This window comes from Schistocerca americana, chromosome 4, assembly GCF_021461395.2.
Source record: "Schistocerca americana isolate TAMUIC-IGC-003095 chromosome 4, iqSchAmer2.1, whole genome shotgun sequence".
Classification (NCBI taxonomy): Eukaryota; Metazoa; Arthropoda; class Insecta; order Orthoptera; family Acrididae; genus Schistocerca; species Schistocerca americana.
Genome location: NC_060122.1, coordinates 491,114,972 through 491,139,062, shown reverse-complemented (window position 1 = coordinate 491,139,062; position 24,091 = coordinate 491,114,972). Strand labels below are relative to the sequence as shown.

Sequence of the window (24,091 nt, the reverse complement as noted above, 5' to 3'; positions counted from 1 at the left end):
ACCGGTGTCAATGTGTTCTTTTTTCCATTTCCAGGAGTGTATTAAAAGGCAGTTTTCTTAAGAAAGTAAGCATGATCCCATTTGAAGAGGAAGAGAACTGCATAAGGGTAAACTTCTTCTGTGTTGTGGCAGACACCACTACTATGGCCTTGAAGGAAAGGTTTCAGCAGCTCTGTGGCTGCTGTGATGTGTTCAGTGTTATTTGTAACATTAATAACTTGGCAACAAAGAAACACGATCTCAACAGACAATGTAGGAATCTTGCAGAAGCTTTGAGAGACCCTAAAATGTATTCAGGAGACACAAATTCGCAGGACCTTGCAAATGAATTGGAAGTAGTGTCCCCTGTATTTCCACAAACTGTGGAAACATGTTTAGTAGTATTTTAGTGCATCTTTGAAATGAACTTGCAAGACTTTCCCTAAATGTAACAATTGTGTTAAGAATATATTTGTGCATACCCGTGTCTGTAGCTCCTGCACAATGTAGCTTTTCCAGCTTAAAGATAATTAAAAACTATCTCAGATCTTCAAGAGCAACAAGCAGCTAAAAGGTCTTGCTGTAATAGCATGGTAAGACATTGCGTGGTCGCTCAACATGGAGAAAGCAGTCGTCTTCACTACTCAAAAAGCAAGAAAAGTGAAGATTCAAGTGCGCAATTTTTAAAATAATGTTTTTACAACTTAGTAGGCTTTTTGTCCATTTTACTTATCATTAGGCATAACATATTAAATTATATACCTAATTTTGCATGGTTGGAGTGGTGCATGTAAAAGTTCAGCCAGGCTTCACTCGCAGCTATTATGAACTATTACTAAGCTGTGGTCACCAGTGATAAAGGTTCCCAAAAAGGGTAGGAATGCATATAAATACAGTTTATTTCTACAACAGCTCTCACTGGCTGCTTGTCTTGAATGTAAGAACAGATCAACGTTTCATGCAGTCTGGAGACCTAGTTTTGAACCAGCCACTATTGCTTCTTAAAAAGAAAAAAATAATAATGAAACGCTCAGTCATTACAGCTACTGCAGTATCTGTAGTAATCTGTGAGTTCCTCAATTTATATGAAATACTGTAAGTAATTTTTAGTATGTTTCAAAACCACCATATACTTGCTTGCTGTTAAATTTGTGAGTTAAAGAAAAACATTATACCAGGCATTATTACTCTGGATGTACTTTTTGAGAATTATTTTACAAGTAACATTGCAACAATTAAATTCTACTTTGTACTATAGGGTGACACACACGGGATTTTTCCACTAGTGAAAACTATTTTGACAGATGTGACGATGGCCTTTCTGAAAGATTTGGAAAAACATTTAGTAATTTACTATAACTGACACAAGCAAAATAAGTCCACAAATGATTCAGTATGATTGTAATGTCAGAAATACCTAATAAAGTTTTTGATTCCTCTTTTTCCAGTTCTATTTGGAGTTGGTTTTAAGTGCAAGTTTGTTCATTGGAGTTGGTTTTAGGTGCAAGTTTGTTCATTTTAATGGATTATTAGTGTATTTCTGGTGCATATTTTTCTTGTTTTAGTGTATATATTGGGTATTTTTGTAGATATTTTAATGCCTAAGTGCTTGCATTTACATGGCAAGGCCAACTCGTGCCCTAACTGGGGCAGAGAACTATCTGTTTACATTAAAAAAAAAAAAGATTAACAGAGATATTGTGAAATCTATACTATCTAGTATTCATACAACTTGAGGTTAACACACTGCATTCCATATAAAAAATAACTGAATGTTTTTTTATCAACAAGTCTTAGGGTACCTGTGACTTCATACGGGCGAAGTCACAGGTAAGCTAATATGATACGGTTTGTACAAAGATTAAAATACACACACACACACACACACACACACACACACACACACACACACACACACGTTCATAACAACCACATATAATCATGAAAACTGTGCAAAATGTAAAGGAAACTACATTCCAGAAAAAGAGTGCTGGCCCCAAACACAGACTTTGCAGGAGGCCCCAAAACTCCTTAAACTGGCCCTAACACTCATGTTTAACTGGTTTATTGACAGCACTGGGGTTCTCTCAAAAGTAATACCTCCTCACTCATAAAACAGTCCTTTGGCTACATTTGGCAAAATGTGCACTCTTTACATCAAGTATTGTGCAAGTCTTATGGTAGCCATGCAATTAAGTCTGTTAAACCTGTTTTTCTAACATGTAGTGATGTACCTAGTCAAGTGCCTTGTACAGGCCACAAAAAATACCAAGTGGAGTTATTTCATTATTTAATGTTTATATAATTTGGTCACATGAGTGCCTGTTCTATAGATTATTCAATAATCTTTGAACAGCTATACTCACCTCTTCTTCTAGTTTTCATTAGAGAATTATTATTTGTGCTTATCTGACAATAAGAATAAGTTAGTACACCCAGTAACAGTAAGAACAAGATGTCTGTCAGTGCTTACTTTTTTGCAAAAGGAAATTCACGACTATACACTATGACGAGCAATTTAAATTTTATGTATCTTCCTTCCTTACATACCTCACTTCTCTTCTTCAAAGTTGAAGGAGTCAAAGGCTTGAGTCCAGTTGAAGACTTCAGTCTGATTACTAGCACCAGATTTATCTTCTGCCCGACCAGTGTTCTCAGAGCGTGGACGGGGTATTGTCGAAGCTGTATCACTGCAGAAGAAGTCGTCATCAAATGGATCACTTTCACGTACAAAAATATTTATTGATTCTGACTTTTTCAAACTTGTTGATGAATCTGCTCTCATAAGGTTTGACATACGAAGTTTCATTCCTGGATGAAATTTATCATGTTTATTAGAGTCTTCACCACTCCACACTGTTCCAGGTGCTTTCTTATCACTATATTTGCTTTCAGAAAGAGTTTTTGGTGAAGGGATGAATTCACTGTCACCAAAGGGCGTGCTTTCAAAATCAGCAAAAGCATGTTCACTGTGCGTTTTTCCTGTTTCTGAGGTGCCTGCAGGAAGAAAAACATCATCACTTAGTTTACCATTTTTCTGGTCGAGAACACTAGCACAAGCAGGTTCATCTACCACACTTGGGCCTCTACTACACGGTTTGGTGTCCTCATAAGGTGACTTCCTGTGGTCACTTATATCACTTGATACACTTGATGCAAGCCTGATGCCACGTATTTCAGTAGGAGTAAAGTCATCTTCAAATGGAGATTTTCTGTGAGTTGAGCTCCTTGGAGTTCTAACTCTATTTGTGTCTTCACCAAGTGAAGACTGATAGGGTTCTGGAGGACTACTCAGGCCTATTTCCTTTGGCCGGGAATTAGGATCACTACTATGGCTTTCCTTACCCTTTGCGAAAGTTTCAACAGAAGAACCAGCTGTTACAGGGAGACTGTGACTTGAGAGTGCAGGAGATCTTTGTTTTGCAGAATCTGATGCATCTGATTCAGCTCCTTGGCTTTTGTTAATATCTATACCTACTTCAAATGGTTGCATTGTGAAATCATCATCGAATGGTGACTTCTGACTGTAGCTATATTCACTGCTTTTTTTGTATCGCTGAGTTCTCCTCGTATGGAGTGTCTGTGATCTCTGATCGTAACCTATTTCTTTGTCTTGCCTGCGGGGCCTTTCTTGCTGTGGCCAATAATCATATTCCTGATCAGAATTAAAATATCCTTCCCGACTCCTCGGTCGCCTACCTACTTTTTCACGATATCTTCGTTCGGCCATAGTGTAGCTTCCCATTTTCTCAATACTGTCTGGCCTATCTGAGCGTGCTGCACTTGGGAGAGAATGCTGTTGTTTTTCTCCAATTCTTGGCACATAATCGCTGGCGGGTCCTTTTTCTGGAGTCCAGCGTGATTCTGTTGCACTACTAGGCCGTTTTGGCCAATTCTGTTTCCTTCCCAAGTACCTGGGCGATTCTTCATCCCCTTGTTCACTGTAATCATCCTCCCATGGTAGTTCCCGAGAACGATCCCTCGAATATCTATGATATCTTTCACCTTTCCACCTAAGGGTTTGCTCTGGTCGCATGTAATCTTCATCAGGGGGAACACACTTCCTGCTCCAAGGATATGGTCTTCCATCATGTTCAAGTTCTCTTCTGCGCCAGTATGCTTCTTCACGTTCTGCTTTACTTCGTCTATCACAATATTCGCGTTGTGAAAATCGTTCTTCTTCATCCCATGACACTGATTCCCAACTGCTTCGACTTTCACCTTCTCCTCTCCAAGGAGATGGGCGTCTTTTCCTGCCTTCTTCATACTCTAACCCATTCATTTCTCTGTGTTCATATCTCCTCCACCGCTCATCGTCTCTTGGTGCAGCATACTGTTTGGATCGAGGTTTTCTAGATATTTCATATTCTTCTTCTTCCTCTTCTTCATCTTCATCAACAGATCTGTCACGCCACCTCTTATTCACAGTAACCCATCCGTGGTCTTCATTGTCTTTATCATCCTGTTCCCAAGGGGATGGATCCCTTGAACTTCTCTGACCACTTTTCCATGGAGCAGGTCGTCTTCTTCTTGCTGTCCTTTCTTCATGGTACATTCTTTCTTTACGGTGAATACCATCATCATAATATGGCTCTCCATCACTCCAACCATTTTCTCTCCAAGGCCTTTCTTGCCATGGCATACCATCTGCCCTCCTGTCTTCCCAGCCTTCTTCTTCTTCATCATCATCACGCCACTGACCTCGTGCTCTCATTCTTCTTCTTCTTTCCATTTCTTGTTCTCTTTCCAAATGATCCTGGTAACCAGCTGGAGGCATTCTCCCTGTTTCTTTCCCATCAGATGACCATGGTGAAGATACTTCCTCTCTCTGCGTATCAGGTGAAGTCTTTTCTGGTACAATTGAGTCAAATTTTGCCCAACCCTCAGCACTGGACACACCTTCAGCTCTGTCATCATCCTTATCGGGAGAGCCAATATCGTTGGTGGCGTCTTCTTTTTCAGATACTGACGATCCATTATTACCATCTGCTGATTCTACTGCCTCTTGCTCGTCAGCATTCTTTGTGACAGGGCTTATTTCTGCGGAAAGTGGTGATGTGTGCTTTATTTCTTCAGCACTAGCTCCAGCATCATCTTCTAAAGCAGTTGCGTCTTCCTCTAATATAGTTGTTTCAATGATCGACTGAGGTTCACGAAGCGTCACCGCTTCAACAGTGGGCGATTCAGTGCTTTCACTCTGCTGTCTTGATAACGTTAACAAATCATCCTCTTCCTCTGGTTTGATACCTTCTGCAATACTGTCGTCTTTCTCACTTGACGTGTCGCCATCCTCTTTTTCCACGGCACCTTCATCTAGAGAAATCTCCCTAAGTGCAGCATATTTATCCTCAGCCTCCTTTCTTGCCTTCATCTCTTCTGCGGAACTTTCGGAGACTACTACTCGTTGTTTGGGTTCAGCATCTACAGAATCTGTGCTTCCTTTAGTCCGCCTATCATCTTTAGCTTCTTCAATCAATTCTCGGAATACAGCATATTTATCAAATGGTGCCTCCTGGAAAACATCCTCTAGTTTGTCCGATGAGTCTGTTGGTTCAAAATTAGTTTCAAAGTCTGCCTTAAACTCTGGTTCATCGTCCACCGACTCTCTCAGTGTGGCATATTTGTCTCTCTTAATCGCATCTGTCTCTGTCTTTGTTTCCTCGCCGCCATTTTCGGGGCCTTGAGCTTCTGTCGAGAGCTTGGAGAGGCAGTTAGTAAGTTCCTGGAGTGTCATGTTGGATAAATGCCCGGGAGAAACACCTAACGCTGCTGCTAAATCTTGCAATCCCGTTTTTGTGAGCTGACTTAAAGTAATATTTAGTGAAGTACTCGGCTTTTTCTTTCGGTCATCACTCGCTGATGTGGTTGTTGCACTCGAGGTTGACATAAGGATGGAATCAATTGTCGTCATAACTGGCGAACGAGCCTTGGGGAGGTGATGGAACTTGCCGCTGTCTGTGCTAGGACTTTTCTTCTGAGGCGGAGGTAGTAACGGAAAAGGTGTAGGTGTTAAGTAGTCGTCACTGCCTATAGAAGATTTTGCAGTGAGAGGTTGGGGAGGTTGTTGCCTCCTTGGTCTCTGAGGCACAAAGTCAACTTCCGGAAATTTTGGCCTTCTTGCTGGAACTGGGAGAGGTGGACTTTGTAACACGTCGATTTCATGAGGAGTGGGTGATGTCGACGTTTCGTAATTTTCTATATAGTCATAGTGAGGTGGTTCATCAGCGTGTGGAGGTCTAGGAGGTGGTTTCATCATACAGCTAATCTGCTGCCGCTTTGGAGGAAGTGGAGGTGGTTTGATGGCCGCAATGCTAGCTGCAGGTCTCGGTGGCGGTTCAGGGGCTATCTCTGCTAGCTCAGCACTGGATCCCGACAGCCTCGAGGTACTGTCACCGTCTCCAGAATCTGGGAAACTGGCGACCACTGGAGGAGAAGGGGTCACGGCACACCGATTGCGTAGCGTAACACCTTCCAAGATGCCCTGGCTTACTGGTGATTTTCTATCCGATTTTGATGGTGTCGGAGGCATCGGAGGCGTAGGACTCAGACGCACTGATTGTGTTGTGCTACTGGTTGTGCACGCGTCCACAGTGATCTGCTTTACAAGGCGTGACGAGGATCGTGGCGTTGACTTCGGGCTTGGTAGTTTCACCATTGTAGACAATGTGGTTTGTTTACTAAGCCGTGAAGTTTTACTCTTTGATTTGCTAAGTGTATCTACAGGACTTTCCAGTACGGATGGAGGCGCTGTAGATGACGATGGTAGTGTCACAGACTGTGTGGTAAGAACTGTGTCTACATCTGTTTTCTCGGGAGGCAATGAAACTCTCAGTGGTCCGTGGAAAGTCTGAGGGGTGGTGCTTTCAGCCGAGGACATAAGCGTAGATGGTTTCACATCGTCCTGTGCTGGCACAGGTGCTGCAATGCCAGCAAAAACTTCATTCTTCTTTGGCTTTGCGAACATGGTAAAATCAGCGAAACCGGTATCAAAAGGGTCACTACTGCTGCCTAACGATGGGAACGAATTATTTTGAGGAAAATCGTCTTCAGCAAAGGGATCAGTCTTATCAAATGGATCAGTGTCTTCGAATGGGTCAACATCTAACACCAACGACTTTTTGGCTGACATTGTGGTTAGAGCTGAGGTAGTCAGTGGACTAAATGTGACAGTCGTTTTGTCACCACTCGACAGCACAGTACTTGTGGAGCACGGCAAATCACCATCTCCTGGCGTCAGTGCATTACTTCCTTTCTCAAACGTTGCCTGGAATAATGGGGCTGTAGCTTCGGAAGGAATTTCTGTGACTAAGTCCTTAAGAACTTTCTTTGGTGGATTCTTCAGTTCCTGGAAAAAGTCTTTTCTGTCCACATACGGCTTACTGCGGCCCGTACCAAGTGGGTCCAATTCAGTGAAAACATCAAACGGTTTCTCAGCTTTCTGCGCTGAAGGACTCCTCCGGGACTCCTTATCATCCTGGAATCAAGCAAGTATATTGGCATATAAGATACTGCTAAATAACTGAATATTTCAAATGCCTGCAGATTTGCTATGTTGCTAAAGAAAACTTACTTGCTCAGAAAGTGGCTGTACTGGTGGCAAGGTCACCGTGTTTACAGAGGATGTTAATGGTGGCGTCACCAATTCACCTTCATCAAAAAGGGACTCAGTCTCTTGGTCGAACCAGTGCTTCTCCGGCTGTGCGGTAGGCGCCTGAGTTTGCACTGGCTTCACAGTACTTGGGGCAGGAGCGGGGAGTTGTTCACTCGTAGCTGCTCGATTGGTCGACCGCCTGCTAGTACCACGAGATGTTGCTGGTACGTTGAATGGGTCTGCTAGGGAACGAACAGGCTCCTTTGCTGACGGAGGTGGTGGCAAAATAGCTATAGGCTGCTTGCTTGACTTTGGAGCTGGTGCCGCTGTCGTTGCAGGGGCAAACGAATCCCCAAATGGATCACTTCCAAAAGGGTCTTCTCTGATGGACGAAGGTCCAAATGGATCAGATGGCGTTATTCTTTCCATTTGATGAATTCCTTGCTGTATGCTGTTTAGTTCAAATTCCAGGTCTAGAAGATCTGCTATAACCTCGGACGTTTGTTGAGCGGATTTAGATGAAGCAGCTGTTCCATTCTCTTTTACTGCTGAGTCTTCCTGAATAGTTCTCATCTTGCTTGCTCCTGGCTCCAAGCTGCTTGCTCCATTCTAAAATCACACAGGAAAGCAACATAGAACAAATTACATTTCCAGAATCCTTACAATCACATTGGACAATAACAGAGTTGCAGGGTGTAATGTTTACCTTTGTGCCTGATGAGCCTTCTGAAAACAGCCCACCTCCCAACTTTATTTGGTGTTGCTCAATATGCTGCTTGGCTAACTCGATCTCTTTCTTTTTCAGTTCAAATACAACTTGAAACAAATCTCGCATTGCAATTACAACCTAAAAAAAGAATAATAATTTAGTACTGGTCAACAAACTGCAGTGTGGTACATGTACAAATTTGGTACAGTAACAAATGCAAAGTTACATTACATTTCAAATCAAAGATTACAGCTAACTCAAGTGCAGAATTTGACGTGATACGTGTGAATATTACGAAGACGTTCAATAGAGGGTGAGGTGGGGTGGGAGAAATTCGTTCATGTGGTGTACGGCAGGAGTTCAATTTGGTTGCTACCGTCATCAAAATAGTTAGTTCTTCCATATGTGACCCTTTTCGTAGTTCTTCCATATCTGACCCTTTCCGCCATTTCCGAGTGGGCTGCGAGTATTGTACTGGATAAAGTGTAGCAATTCGCAGAAGAAGAGTACGTGTTAGTTGTAATATTGTGTTTTATGCTGTCACAGCATAACATACTTGCAAAGAGGTTTGCTGTTCAATCCAGGCCGTCCGAAACTGAATGCAGGTATCTGTCCTTTCTTCACTGGCCTCATTCCGCTAACGAAAAGTATTTTAAACGTTGGGGTTCGAACTAGCTAGTTCAAAAGTCGAGCATCACGTCATCATCGCGATCTGAGATCAGTCACAAAGCTGGCCTGTTCCACCGGAAAATCCCCTAAAGAAGTAGGGGAAAAATATAATTCACCATACAGATAAAGGCGCATTTCTGATGATCAAAACATAGTTTCTAACCAAAATTTTGCAATATTCTGCCTTACAATAGCTTTTAAACACCATGGTAAGACACTGACATGAATACCACATTTTGCCGTCTGGTTAATTTCGCGTTCATTGCACACGGAGTACTAATTCAAATGGGGAAGAAGAGGAGAAGGAATCGAAATTATTTACGAGGCTTCTCGGTATTCACAACGGGCGAGGTTGTGCTGTGGTAAGACACAGGATGGTAATAAGAATAATAATTTCACTGTCGTTAGAACCTTACAGCAATAGACACCGTCAAATGCATAATACAATGCAATTAATAACAAAAAAGTGCAATAGCTCAGCTATTAACATTGAAACTTCATATTATAGTTATTAAATTCCTTTAATTCATCCTGGAAGTATCAAGAAATTTCTTTATAGGGGTGTACAACTAAAATATCAGACGCCCGTCCGGTTAGCCGCCCCGTGGCGATTGCCGTGCAAACACTTTCTCCACGTGCGCGTACACGATAATTACTCTACCACGCAAACATTGGGGTTACACTCGTCTGGTGTGAGACGTTCCCGGGGGGGGGGGGGGGGGGGGGGGGGTCCACTCTGGGCCGCAGTGGGGTGGGTGGACTGCTGTGGCCTGTTATGGGGGTTGTGAACCACCGAGGGCTACGACAGGGACGAAGCCTCTCCGCCGTTTCTAGGCTCCCAGTTCAATAATACACTCCTGGAAATGGAAAAAAGAACACATTGACACCGGTGTGTCAGACCCACCATACTTGCTCCGGACACTGCGAGAGGGCTGTACAAGCAATGATCACACGCACGGCACAGCGAACACACCAGGAAACGCGGTGTTGGCCGTCGAATGGCGCTAGCTGCGCAGCATTTGTGCACCGCCGCCGTCAGTGTCAGCCAGTTTGCCGTGGCATACGGAGCTCCATCGCAGTCTTTAACACTGGTAGCATCCGCGACAGCGTGGACGTGAACCGTATGTGCAGTTGACGGACTTTGAGCGAGGGCGTATAGTGGGCATGCGGGAGGCCGGGTGGACGTACCGCCGAATTGCTCAACACGTGGGGCGTGAGGTCTCCACAGTACATCGATGTTGTCGCCAGTGGTCGGCGGAAGGTGCACGTGCCCGTCGACCTGGGACCGGACCGCAGCGACGCACGGATGCACGCCACGACCGTAGGATCCTACGCAGTGCCGTAGGGGACCCGCACCGCCACTTCCCAGCAAATTAGGGACACTGTTGCTCCTGGGGTATCGGCGAGGACCATTCGCAACCGTCTCCATGAAGCTGGGCTACGGTCCCGCACACCGTTAGGCCGTCTTCCGCTCACGCCCCAACATCGTGCAGCCCACCTCCAGTGGTGTCGCGACAGGCGTGAATGGAGGGACGAATGGAGACGTGTCGTCTTCAGCGATGAGAGTCGCTTCTGCCTTGGTGCCAATGACGGTCGTATGCGCGTTTGGCGCCGTGCAGGTGAGCGCCACAATCAGGACTGCATACGACCGAGGCACACAGGGCCAACACCCGGCATCATGGTGTGGGGAGCGATCTCCTACACTGGCCGTACACCACTGGTGATCGTCGAGGGGACACTGAATAGTGCACGGTACATTCAAACCGTCATCGAATCCATCGTTCTACCATTCCTAGACCGGCAAGGGAACTTGCTGTTCCAACAGGACAATGCACGTCCGCATGTATCCCGTGCCACCCAACGTGCTCTAGAAGGTGTAAGTCAACTACCCTGGCCAGCAAGATCTCCGGATCTGTCCCCCATTGAGCATGTTTGGGACTGGATGAAGCGTCGTCTCACGCGGTCTGCACGTCCAGCACGAACGCTGGTCCAACTGAGGCGCCAGGTGGAAATGGCATGGCACATCGTTCCACAGGACTACATCCAGCATCTCTACGATCGTCTCCATGGGAGAATAGCAGCCTGCATTGCTGCGAAAGGTGGATATACACTGTACTAGTGCCGACATTGTGCATGCTCTGTTGCCTGTGGTTCTGTCAGTGTGATCATGTGATGTATCTGACCCCAGGAATGTGTCAATAAAGTTTCCCCTTCCTGGGACAATGAATTCACGGTGTTCTTATTTCAATTTCCAGTAGTGTACAATACAATACAGAAATGTCAGACAGCATTTGCTTGCTTAAGAAGAACTTGTACAGCTTATGATAGTTCATGAAGTAATTTGGGTACCATGACGTCACACTATTAACTGTTTACAACCTATGGTATGATACATAAATGCATGATTGCTGCTTGTGTTATAGCAATGCGCAGTTTCTCTGCGTTTTGTTCCTTATAGCTAAATTAAAACTTAGTATTTATATGACGATACAGTAAGTACACTAACAGCTTTAGTCTGCAGTATTAAAATGCCATGCACATAAAATAATACCATATGATACTATGCTACGAAATAATGCAGAATAGGACATAGATTTTGGGTCCACAATTCATACGCCACCTTACGAGTTAAATTACTTTAGACAACTTACCACCAATATATTTTACACTCTGACCTCAAGGTAATATTTATCATTTAAATATATACCCGTGAACTGAACTCAATTAGGAACATTAGTGGGAAGTTTACATTATAAAGTAAAACCCACCTGCTGAATTTCGTTCTCATTCCGCATGAGTCCATTTGGTCGGAACCAAATAGATACTTGAACGATTGTATCTTCAACATAACAAGTTTTAAGGCTACTGATATTATTCCTGCTGCAAAGAAATGTCGCGTCATCTTCATAACAATATCGTGCGGGATACAACAAAAGATGGACTTGCATCCGGAAGAACAGTGGCTCATATCCCCATACACTCATCTACATTCACTTTTCCCGTTGTTTCTCTAAATCACTTAAGACAACACGGTCGATATCCTTATACATCCTTCCCCAACACAAGATTTTGATCTACCTCTACTGAACTCAGTGTCAAGGCATGTTAAAACTCAATCTTCCTTTTTTGTCAGTGTTCACCGGAAGTGGCTGTAGGAAAATCAAACAAAGCTTACTGCATTTTGAACTTACTAGGAACAGCTCGTAGCGTTTTCTCGGCTACAATGAAAGCTTTTATATTAAATGAAAACAGCTTAGAAACGAATTTTAATGCACTGATGAGACTAAACATTATGACTGTTTCAATACTGCCGTAAACTATCCTAGGTAAGTGCAAGCTACGGTAGTTTTCCTTGTAGCTTTGGTCGGGTACAGTCGTACCAGCATTACCTGTAGGTTACGTGTGTTGCATACCTATCGGGTGTTAGCTGATAACGATCTCTTTCTTTACATGAGCGATCAGTGTCTTACTAGATTCCCCTAACTCCGTCTAGAAACTGAGTGAGGATATATAAAGTTCTTGGTAACCTATAGAACATTTTTGTTCTACATAGTTATCCTCCTGTCTGTTACTTAGGAATAAACAGTATTTATAGGAAAACTGAAATTGTAAAAATTTAATTCAGATTTTATTCGAAAATTGTTGATTCATAACGTGGAATAGGGGGATGTTGTGATAACAATAAAAAAAATAAAGATTTATCATATAGCTCTAAAACCACTGTATCCCTAACAAAAAGGTAAAATAAAAAACCGCAACACAAAAATATATCAAACATCGCTTCAATACTTCATCAAACTCATATAAAACATGTTTGTGTTATTCACAAACAACTTTCGCATTTATCAATAACAACAGGAAACTCTTTCCTTTGATCACGATGAAGAATGTTCTATTGAGTACAAAATTACAACTGTAAATGTTTTTTATGTTTTTGCATGTGAACTGTACTTGCATCGAAAGTAATTGCTTTGGTCACATAAAAACTCAGAAGTTACGCTATAGACTAATTTTTATTGCATCTAAAATGCGATTTATATTTTGTAAGAATATAGAATACACAGTAGACTTAACACTGAACGATATGCAGCGCTTACTACGGGCAAAACAAACAAAATGTAAAGAGAAGTCGTCGGCTCCCAGCTTGTCTCTCAAACATTCATTTATGTTTCTTTCCCTACTGAAGCTATCGATACCACCCGTTATCCTACCATTTACTACGTCATTTATGCATTTTACCAAAACGACCGAACTGTACTTTTAGTAGGGCACAACTCTAATAACGTGTCAATCCAATTTTGCAACGCAGTACAGCAGCGATTCTCCACAGTATGTATTCGACAAGCCCTTGCTAGGTTTCTGGAGGTAAGTGGCACCAGATTACTACACGCGTGTCACGCAATCCCCGTAATTTACGGATCCGTGGTTTGTGGGTGCGGAATTGGCAGCAGATAGGGTCTCAGATGTGCCCCATTAGGTCCAGAATAGACGAACTTGGTAGCCAAGGAATCAACGTACGTTCACTCTCATGCTTCTCAGACCAAGTGACATGGACAGTTATCCTCAAGTAAGCTGCCACCGCTGCTGGGGAAGACAGATGGTCCGCAATACTGGTGCCTTCAAGTACTACCACAGGTCCCATGGAAGCCTAGGTGAATGTCCCCCATAGCATAACATGTGAGGCATTCAAAAGAAAACGTACGAAACGACACTGTGGGTATAACTGAAGTCTTTATTCAAAGGGAATGACCAGAGGCACGAGCACAACTATTCCACTGTTTCACGAGCCGAAGAATTCCCTGTTCCCAGACTTCCTGTGACTGTGACAGGATTCAATCCTCTACTGTGTCCTCCAGTTCGTCGACCGAGTATAAGCCATTCCCTTTGTGATGTTTCTTTATCGCGGACCACACACATAGAAGTCACAGGACGACATGTCTTGCTTACAGGATGGATGCTCAAGTCGATCCCACTTGAACCTGGCCATTACACTTTGTGTCACCTGGAAGATGTTTTATGAGGGGCGTTTGAAAAGTCCGTGCAAAGTCCGAGAGATGGTACCACCGGCGCGTATCGAGGTCATGTTTAGTTAGTAGCATCTTTGGAAAGAACGCACACCAAGTTTCAGCCATATTGGTCTATTTATTTTTGTTTGGCATTCGTGTGAATCAAGGAAGTCGAGTGATTGTCAAAAAATGGACGAAAAAGAATTTCCTGAGATGATTAAACATTACTTTACGAAAGTCAAAACACCTCAGGAGACTAAAGAGAAGGTTGATAAACATTACAGTGACTCTGCACCTTCGATTAGAGCAGTTTATAAGTGGTTTCAAAATTTTCGGAGTGGACATATGGGCACAAGTGATGTTGGACGTTCTGGACGCCCTGTGGAGGTTACGACTCCAGGAATCATTGATAAAATCAATGATAAGGTGATGGATGACAGAAGAGTTAAGGTGCGTGAGATTCCTAGCGCTGTGGGCATCTCGAATGAACGAATATTTTGCATAAACATTTGGACGTGAGAAGGCTATCCGCAAGATGGGCTCCGCGATTGCTCACGCTCGACCAAATACGGAATCGTGTGAAGTGTTGCAAGGATGGTTTGCAGCTGTTCAGTAAGAATCCGCAGGACTTTAAGCGTCGTTTTCGTCACTGTGGATGAAACATGAATACATTACAATACTCCTGAGACCAAACAACAATCTAAACAATGGGTTAACAAGGGAGAATCTGAACCAAAAAAGGCGAAGACCATTTCTTCGGCCGGAAAGGTTATGGCCGCTGTCTTTTGGGATTCGCAAGGGACAATCCTCATCGACTATCTGGAAAAGGGTAAAACTATTACAGGTGAATATTATTCATCGTTATTGGACCGTTCTAAAACCGAGTTGCAAGAAAAACGCCGGCGATTGGACCGCAAAAATGTCCTTTTCCACCACGACAGTGCACCAGCACACACCTCAGCAGTTGTGGCCGCAAAATTAATGGAAATACGATTCCAACTCGTTTCACATCCCCCATATTCTCCAGACTTCGCTCCCTCGGACTTCTACTTGTTCCCAATTTTGAAGAAATGGCTGGCGCGACAAAGATTTTATTTAAACGAGGAGGTGATTGCAGCGACTAATAGCTATTTTGCAGACTTTGACAATTCCTATTATTTGGAAGGGATCAACAAATTAGAACAGCGTTGGACCAAATGTATAAGTCTAAAAGGAGACTATGTCAAAAAATAAAAAAGGTTTACCCCAAACATGTAAGTAGTTTTTATTTTTGCACAGACTTTTCGTATAGTTGAGCAAACATGTAGAAATCGCAGGGCGACATGACATGTCTGGGCTGTAGGGCAAATGCTCAATTTGCTCCCACTTGAACTTGGCCATTACACTTTGTGTGACCTTGGAGGCATGTTATCATGGAGCAGAATTGTCACATCCGTCAGCAGCGCAGACCTTTTGCGCCAGATGGACTTTAGTAGGCTATGGAGTGTCTCATAGTATGTGTCACTGTTAATGGTTTTTCCGTGCTCGAGGAAATTGGCGAGTATCGGACCTCAGATGTCAAAAAAGACAGTGAGCATCATCTTGCCGGCTGAGGGCACAGTTCGGATTTTCTAACGGAGGTGACTTCACTACCTTCGCGTTCCTGGAGGTCTCACTACATTATCACAAAGTGGCATATGGAGATTTCAATTGCTCTGGTTGTTACGATGTTTCGTACCTTTTCACTTGAATAATCCTTACACTACCCCCACCAGGTGGCATCCGTGACTCGGTGCTTGTTTCGAGCAACTGTTCGCCTTGATGACGGCATATCCGGGCACGACCATCGACCTGGTGTTCCAAGGAACCTGATGTATCCAACGATGTGACATGTTTCCATTGCTCCACAGTCCATTCTCGATGATCTCGTACCCACTGCAGTCGTAACTGATATTATCGTTGGATCGACATGGGAATCCGTATGGGTCATCCGCTGCAGAGCCCCACGTTCGACCATGTGCAATGAACGATGTGCTCCGAAGCACTTGTGCATGCACCACCGTTGTACTCCGCCACAAGTAGCCTCACGCTGCCTGTCTGCCTTTAGAGAGTGGGCAAGCCTCCGTAGTCCAACTTCTGTGATGATGTGTGGACATCCAACGGCTTGTCACCTACTCCTGGTTTCACTGTCCTCCAACCTTTTTCATAGCTGCTCACAACAGCAGTTAGCAAACATATGACCAGATTCAACGTTTCCGAAATGGTCATTTTCAGGCGCCAGGCCGGAACAATCTAGCCTTTGTCAAAATCATTTACCGGTATATTAATGGATTTTCTATGTGGGCCTCTATCGTCGCTACAATGCTTCTCCATTCATCTCTGCGATGCGTATAAAAGGCGATTCAGCTGTCCCTACTCGCAACGCCTTAAATACCACATGCAGGATTTTCACGTTCTCTCGCTCGCTACACACAAACTATTATTCGAGCAGAAAAAATGAACCGGACCTTTTCGTAGTAAATAAACTGTAAATTTTGTACTGGGATACTTTTTCGCTAGAGGCCACAGTTTTCGAATTGTTTAAGAAAACGTACAAAAGTGACCTTCAAACGCGTTTCTCTCGAATAACTCGAAAATCGTGCCCTCCAGTGAAACATATTCCAGTACAAAATTTAACTTAAATTTCCTATGACAACTTCCTGTTCATTTTTTCTGTAGAGCTAATAGTCTGCGCATAGCGAGAGAGCCAATATGAAAATCTCGTGTGTAGTTTTTGAAGGCGATGCACGAAACTCATAGGAAGGGGCAGCTGGATCACCCTGTATACTTAACTACACGCGCGAACTAAGTTGACACAAGGCGGGGTGGCTGATGAGAGCGGCTGTAAATGGGAAATGCCTTTACGGTTGCTCTAACCAGCCACTGCGCCGAGTGTCAACCTAACTTGCGCGTGTAGTACTTACACTGAAGTGCCAAAGAAACTGGTATAGGCATGAATATTCAAATACAGAGATATTTAAACAGGCAGAATACGGCGCTGCAGTTGGCAACGCCTCTATAAGACAACAAATGTCTGGCACAGTTGCTAGATCGGCTACTCCTGTTACAATGCCTGGTTATCAAGATTTAAGTGAGTTTGAACGTGGTGTTATAGTCGGCGCACGAGCAATGGGACACAGCATCTCCCAGGTAGTGATGAAGTGAGGATTTTCTCGCACGACCAATTCACAAGTGTACCATGAATATTAGGAATCCGGTAAAACATCAAATCTCCGACACCACTGTGGCAGGAAAAAGATCCTACAAGGACGGGACCAACGACGATTGAAGAGAATCGTTAAACGTGACAGAAGTACAACCCTTCCGCAAATTGCTGCAGATTTCAATGCTTGGCCATCAACAAGTGTCAGTGTGCAAAGCATTGAACGAAACCTCATCGATATGGACTTTCGGAGCCGAAGGCCCACTCGTGTACCCTTGGTGAATGCATGACACAAAGCTTTACACCTCGCCTGGGACTGTCAGCACCGACATTGGACTGTAGAAACTGGAAACATGTTGCCTGGTCGGACAAGTATCGTTTCAAATTTCATCGCGCGGATGGACGTGTACGGGTATGGAGACAACCTCATGAATCCATGGACCCTGCATATCAGCAGGAGACTGTTTAAGCTGGTTGAAGGTTCTGTAATGATGTGTCGCGAGTGCAGTTAGAGAGGTATGAGATCCCTGATACGTCTACGATTGTGACACGTGACATGTACGTAGGCATCCTGTCTGATCACCTGCATCCATTCATGTCCATTGTGCATTCCGACGGACTTGGGCAATTCCAACAGGTCAATGTGACACCCCACACGTCCAGAATTGCTACAGAGTGGCTCCAGGAACACCCTTCTGAGTTTAAACACTTCCGCTGCCCACCAAACTCCCCAGACATGAACATTATTGAGCATATCTGGGATGCCTTGCACCGTGCTGTTCAGAAGAGATCTCCACCCCTCGTACTCTTACGGATTTATGGACAGCCCTGCAGGATGCATGGTGTCAATTTCCTCCAGCACTACTTCAGACAGTAGTCGAGTCCATGCTACGTCGAGTTGCGGCGCCTCTGCGTGCTCGCGGGGGCCCTACACAATATTGAGCAGATTTTCCAGTTTCTTTGGCTCTTGAGAAGTTGACACTCGGCGCCGTGGCTGATGGGAACGACTGTAAATGGGAAATGCCTTTACTGTTGCTCCAACCAGCACTGCGTCGAGTATCAACTGAGTTTGCGCGTGTAGTACTTACCGTATCACGTGCCCGCAGCCGAACCAGACAGCATTCAGTCTCGCAGTGGCCAATGTTCGCAATCTTTTGATACTTAATTAAGGGATACTCCAATCTTTGTACCAAACTTCAACGTTGTCAGTACCTTCTTAGACACAATGTAATTCTTATCGCATTATTTATTCAGATTTTTAGTTGCTTGCTATCCACTGACAAGCCACAATATTGCGAAAAACGGAGTCATAAGTTTTTTGATCACAAGAAAGAACAAATATTTTTACTACAAAAAATAAACATCATCTCTTGAAGAAACCGTCCAGTAATAATGATAAACCTAGCACGTATTATTTAAATCAAGATTCTCAAATACACAAATGTCACATTAAAAATAATTGAAAAAATTTAAAGTATTAGTTTTTACAATTCAAGATTTCTTCGCAAATAAGTCATAACTAATGGCGTCATTTGCGAAAAGAGTAAGACTGCGATTTATATTATCCGCTAGATCAGACCTGGCCAAGATTTGCACTCCTGGAGTGGAAAACTTTGGAAGACCGTGTTTGCAACACTGTGGGAGTACTTCTAAGAGGCGAATACTGCAGCATACTCTTATAAGCAGGATTTTACCATTAGTGTTTATTTTCAACTTTTTACTTTCCGCCGAAGCAATTATTTTGATTATTTAATTAAATGAGTACATTACACAGTGTTAAAACGGTGAGTGGAAGTACAAAAAGCTTTACATACAGGCATATAACATTATGTCGTGATGTTAATCCATTTATACACATTTCGATTTTAGAATATGTAGTATATCTGGAACTATAGCTCACGATACAGTCACACTCATGGAGTCATGCAGATCAACATCACGCTGGTGGGACTTTTGTAAGTCTCATAACAGAAAAAGGCTATGGTACACATCTGTTCAACCAAACACTGAAATAACCTTAGAAGGCTTGTCTGTGCACTCGAGGATATTAACTTAGGATAATATTTTATAAAAGTCTGTAGAAATCGCTCTATTCTGCTCCGTCCTGATGCAGCAAAGTGGATCCATATTCCAAATAAGAGACAGTCTATGATGCAATATTTGTACATTAGTGACGAGTTCCGCGCTCTTAGCGCACCATCGACTATAAAAGACACCGAAGGCCTCACTGGTCAGAATTAATACGCATAGCGACAACCACCTTCGTTGATATTAAAACCACGGAATCTCACTGACGAGAAGAATGTCTTTACCGATGAGTTCCGCTTGGAGCTCAGCCCCGATGATCAGTGAAGACGCATCTGGAGACGTTGCAGACAACGGTGGGATTCCAGCCTGACTGTCAGCCGCCATATGGACCGACATCCAGGAGTGATGGGCTAGGTTTCATAAAATGGTTCAAATGGCTCTGAGCACTATGGGACTTTAATTCTGAGGTCATCAGTCCCCTAGAGCTTAGAACTACTTAAACCTAACTAACCTAATGACATCACACACATCCATGCCCGAGGCAGGATTCGAACCTGGGACTGTAGCGGCCGCGCGCTTCCAGACTGTAGCGTCTAGAACCGCTCGGCCACTCCAGGCCGGCTGGGTTGGGGTGGCATCTCGTGGTCGTGCGGTAGCGTTCTCGCTTCCCACGCCCGGGTTCCCGGGTTCGATTCCCGGCGGGGTCAGGGATTTTCTCTGCCTCGTGATGGCTGGGTGTTGTGTGCTGTCCTTAGGTTAGTTAGGCTTAAGTAGTTCTAAGTTCTAGGGGACTGATGACCATAGATGTTAAGACCCATAGTGCTCAGAGCCATTTTCTTGGGTTGGGGTGCCATTTCTTTTCATAACAGGACTCCTTTGATTATCATCGTTGGCACCCTTACAGCACAGCAGTACGTCAACAATATTCTAGCCCCTTTTCTTTGCCCTTCATGATAAGTCATCCTGGCGAGAGTTTCTACTGCTTTTCTTCATGTTTGACAAATCCTACCTTGGCCAGAAAGGTCGCCGGATCTCTCCCCAGTTGAGAATATTTGGAGCATTATGGAAAGGGCCCTCCAACCAGCTCGGGATTTTCACCATCTAATGCGCCAGTTGTACAGAATATGTATCAAGCAATGTCAAGCCAATTAACTGCTTACATAAGGGCCATAGGTGGACCAACGCTTTATTGGTTTACTCAGTTTCTAAAGCTTTTCCTCTTGAATAAATCGTCCAATTTTTCTCTGAAATTTGTCCGCACATGTACATCACATTTACCGAATACCGTTCCATTCGGATAATTCCTTCGCGGTGCGTCGTTCTGTTATTCTTAGAATGTAATTACCTCACTGTCGGCGTCAATTAAAACCTTTTTGAAACAAGTACGAATAATAAAAACATAAAAAATGAAATCCCGAGAGTATTCATGCGCTTTGCAACGTGGAATAGAACATTCCAAGTCACGCTGTTTTTCTACACAGAAATCAACGGTACAGAAAGTGACACACAGCCAAACTCCCGTTAGCGCCAGGACGTAACACGCAGCGTGATTAACGTAAAGACTTGCACCCCTTTTATTTTGCGAAGGTTCGAGGTATCGAAACGAAGATTTTAGCAACATTTTGCAGAATGCCTTAAACACGTGTAGAGATGCTGTTCCGTTGCGGTTTGTGACACAACGTTGACACACTACCATCACACGTCCACTACTTAACCTTAGCCCTAACACTACCAACGCATACTGAATACCCTGCACTACCACAGGGGTGACTGGAAGGGAGGGGATGCTTTATGACTGTGAGAAAATAAAATTGAAAGCTGTTGTGGGCTGACAAGACAGCCAGTCCACAGTGACGGGTAACCGAAAGGCACGCGCTTAAACTCACGCAGGATGGCGTGAGGTCTGAAACAGGATACGTAATGAATGCTATAAAGAAAAGTACGTAGCTTCTGGAATACTTAACTTTAATCCATCATTTGTATACATCGTTCTTGATGAGACATGCTTCATACGATAACTATCAATTGCTATGGCGCCTTGCTAGGTCGTAGCCATTGACTTAGCTGAAGGCTATTCTAACTATCTTCTCTGCAAATAAACGAGGCTTCGTCAGTGTTGCCGCTAGCAAAGTCGTCCGTACAACTGGGGCGAGTGCTAGTAAGTCTCTCGAGACCTGCCGTGTGGTGGCGCTCGGTCTGCAATAACTGACAGTGGCGACACGCGGGTCCGACATGTACTAATGGACCGCGGCCGATTTAAAGCTACCACCTAGCAAGTGTGGTGTCTGGCGGTGACACCACAAAAGGAATATAAGTTTCGTTAGTAGATTTCTTACTTTATCAACAATGTACTTTTTTAAAATTTACTGATGTGTAACTAGGTCCCAGAATCTGAAAATACTCATTAAGATAAGCAAGCAACACATCACGAAGGAATTATCCGAATCGAACGGAAATCAGTAGATCTGGAGAGTATGTAGAGACAAGAAAATGTTTACAATTTCAGCGCCACAAATTGAGTGAGTCTGTAACGCGTTGGTCCACCTCAGGCCCTTATGCAAGCAGTTATTCGGCTTGACATTGCTTGACAGAGTTGTTGGATGTCCTCCTGAGGGTTTTCATTTTATATTCTGGATAACTGGCGCATTAGATCGTCAAAATCTCGAACTGGTTGGAGGACCCTGTCCATAATACTCCAAACGTTCTCAGCCGGGGAGGTATCCGGTGATTTGGCTGGCCAGGGTAGGGTTCACAAGTACGAAGGCAAGCACTGAAGACTCTCGACGTGTGCGGGCGGGCAATTTCTTGCTGAAATGTAAGCCCAGGGCGGCTTGCCATGAAGAGCAACAAAACGGGGTGTGGTATATCGTAGATGTAAGGGTGCTGTAAGGGTGCCGCGAATGACAAAGGGATTCTGCTATGAAAGGAAATGGATATCAGGCTGTATGGCGGGCGACTGTCGGGTTGGCATCAACCCCTGTCCGGAGTGTCTCCAGACACGTCATCGCTGGTCATCGGGGCTCACTTCGAAGCGGAACTCATCACTGAAGAGTGGTAGGCAAAGTAACTTTTACTGAATGCTGAATTGTATTTCAGAATGACACAGATACGCGACACACTTTTTCAACATAGTCAAAAAGTCTTTGTAAACAACAATAGAAACGTTCTCCAAGGATCAGATAATCGGAAGCGCATATGGCATTCGACTGAAACCGAACAGCAGTCACGTGACTTTCGTCGCTGCCTGCTATTGAGACGCCATATTGGGTTCATCATATTTCGGTTGTTTCCGTATTATAGCGTCCGTTTTATGACAGTACACCGTTTTAAGGCAAAGGCGTAATGATGATTATCACTCTAGACGCGATTTGTTATAATTAAATATCAATTAATGATACATTGACTGTAAAAGTTCTAAGAAAATTTAATATGAACAGTTCTGAAGTGTTGCTAAGTGTATGTACACCGTGGTAACGTGGGTTGGAGGAAAAAAAATGGTTCAAATGGCTCTGAGCACTATGGGACTTAACTGCTAAGGCCATCAGTCCCCTCGAACTTAGAACTACTTAAACCTAACTAACCTAAGGACATCACACACATCCATGCCCGAGGCAGGATTCGAACCTGCGATCGTAGCGGTCGCGCGGTTACCACTGTAGCGCCTAGAACCGCTCGGCCACCCCGGCCGGCTAACGTGGGTTGAGATTTGTGGTTGTGTAGCTGAAAGAAGTAGGTTCGAATTCAGCTACATGATAATATTGTTTTCATCTTTGTGTTTATTATTCATGTAACAAAAGTATGTTGTGCAATATTCTGAGTGTGATCTCTTAGTAATCAGTTCCTTCTATTTCATGGCTTCAGCCCGATTAAGAAAACGAAAGATGAAATTGCTGTGACTGAAACAACCAGCAATTATATTTACGTGTCTTCTTGTCATAAATATTTGACAGTTTTTTCCGAATACGTCGCGATTTCCTAGGATGTGGTTAGGCAGGAATCTAAGAGTACAACTTCCACAGCTGCGAGTAGAACGAAGGGCAATTATGTTCACAGTCTTGCTTGTCACCAGTATTTAGCTCTTTATTCGGAATAGGTCGCTATTTTCGATGGTGCGGCTACGTAGGAAGCTAAGAGCACAACTTAAATTGCTGCAAATGGAACAAGCAGCAATAATATTTGCTTGTCACAAATATTTAGCTGCGATCTAATCCTTAACAACGCTTTCCTAAATTTGTCGGTAAGATAGCACAACACGGGCGAGAGACGTCACATGACCGCTGTGCGAAATAAGCCGAACGCCAGACGCACTTCGGATTTTTAGTCAATCGTCCTATGAGTCGTTCAGTTCCCCGACAAAATAAATCCGCTGTGTGAACGTCCTCAAGGCTGGAAAATCTTTTCCACTAGTTGTTCTATCGGACTACCGAAAAGATTTAAATAGCATGTTGCAAGACCAGTACTATATGGCGGATACTGATAAACCTATTGAAAACGTTGAAGCAAAGCTTGTGTTGTGCGTGCCGTGTGAAGTGTTGCGTTATCGTGCAGAGGGACAATGTCTTTGCTTAATTTTCCACGACTCTTGTTCTTTGTGGTGTTGCGCAGCGACATGTTGCATAGTATGAAGCTTTATTAATGGTTGTGCTCTTTCCCGTCAATTCCATAATCGAATAACACTGTGGCCATGACATTTCTTGCTCATGGCGCAAATTTGCATTACCTCCGCGGAGTCAAGATGGTGTATCTCCCTGTTACAGGTATGAAACGATGGACTCAAGTCTCATCGCCGGTAATGACGCGGTTTCGGAAATCACTGTCTTCTACAGAGTAACGGTCATGGAAGTCCAGAAACGCCACAAAGCTTGCGCCTAAATGTGCAGATGACAGTGATCGCTGAACCCAACGTAAGCACGTATCTGTTACTGCAA

The 24,091-nt window shown here is 43.8% G+C and overlaps 1 protein-coding gene across 1 annotated transcript in view; it reads right to left on the bottom strand.

The window, feature by feature from the left end:
* Positions 1 to 24,091, bottom strand: part of LOC124612571 (protein disabled) — an 89,440-nt gene that overhangs the window by 25,268 nt on the left and 40,081 nt on the right. The window contains exons 4-6 of the mRNA XM_047140856.1: positions 8,277 to 8,417; positions 7,550 to 8,179; positions 2,530 to 7,453 (exon numbers count right to left, since the gene is read on the bottom strand). Coding sequence (XP_046996812.1) covers positions 2,531 to 7,453; positions 7,550 to 8,179; positions 8,277 to 8,417 — 5,694 coding nt within the window. The 3' untranslated portion in view covers position 2,530. The remainder of the gene's footprint in view (positions 1 to 2,529; positions 7,454 to 7,549; positions 8,180 to 8,276; positions 8,418 to 24,091) is intronic.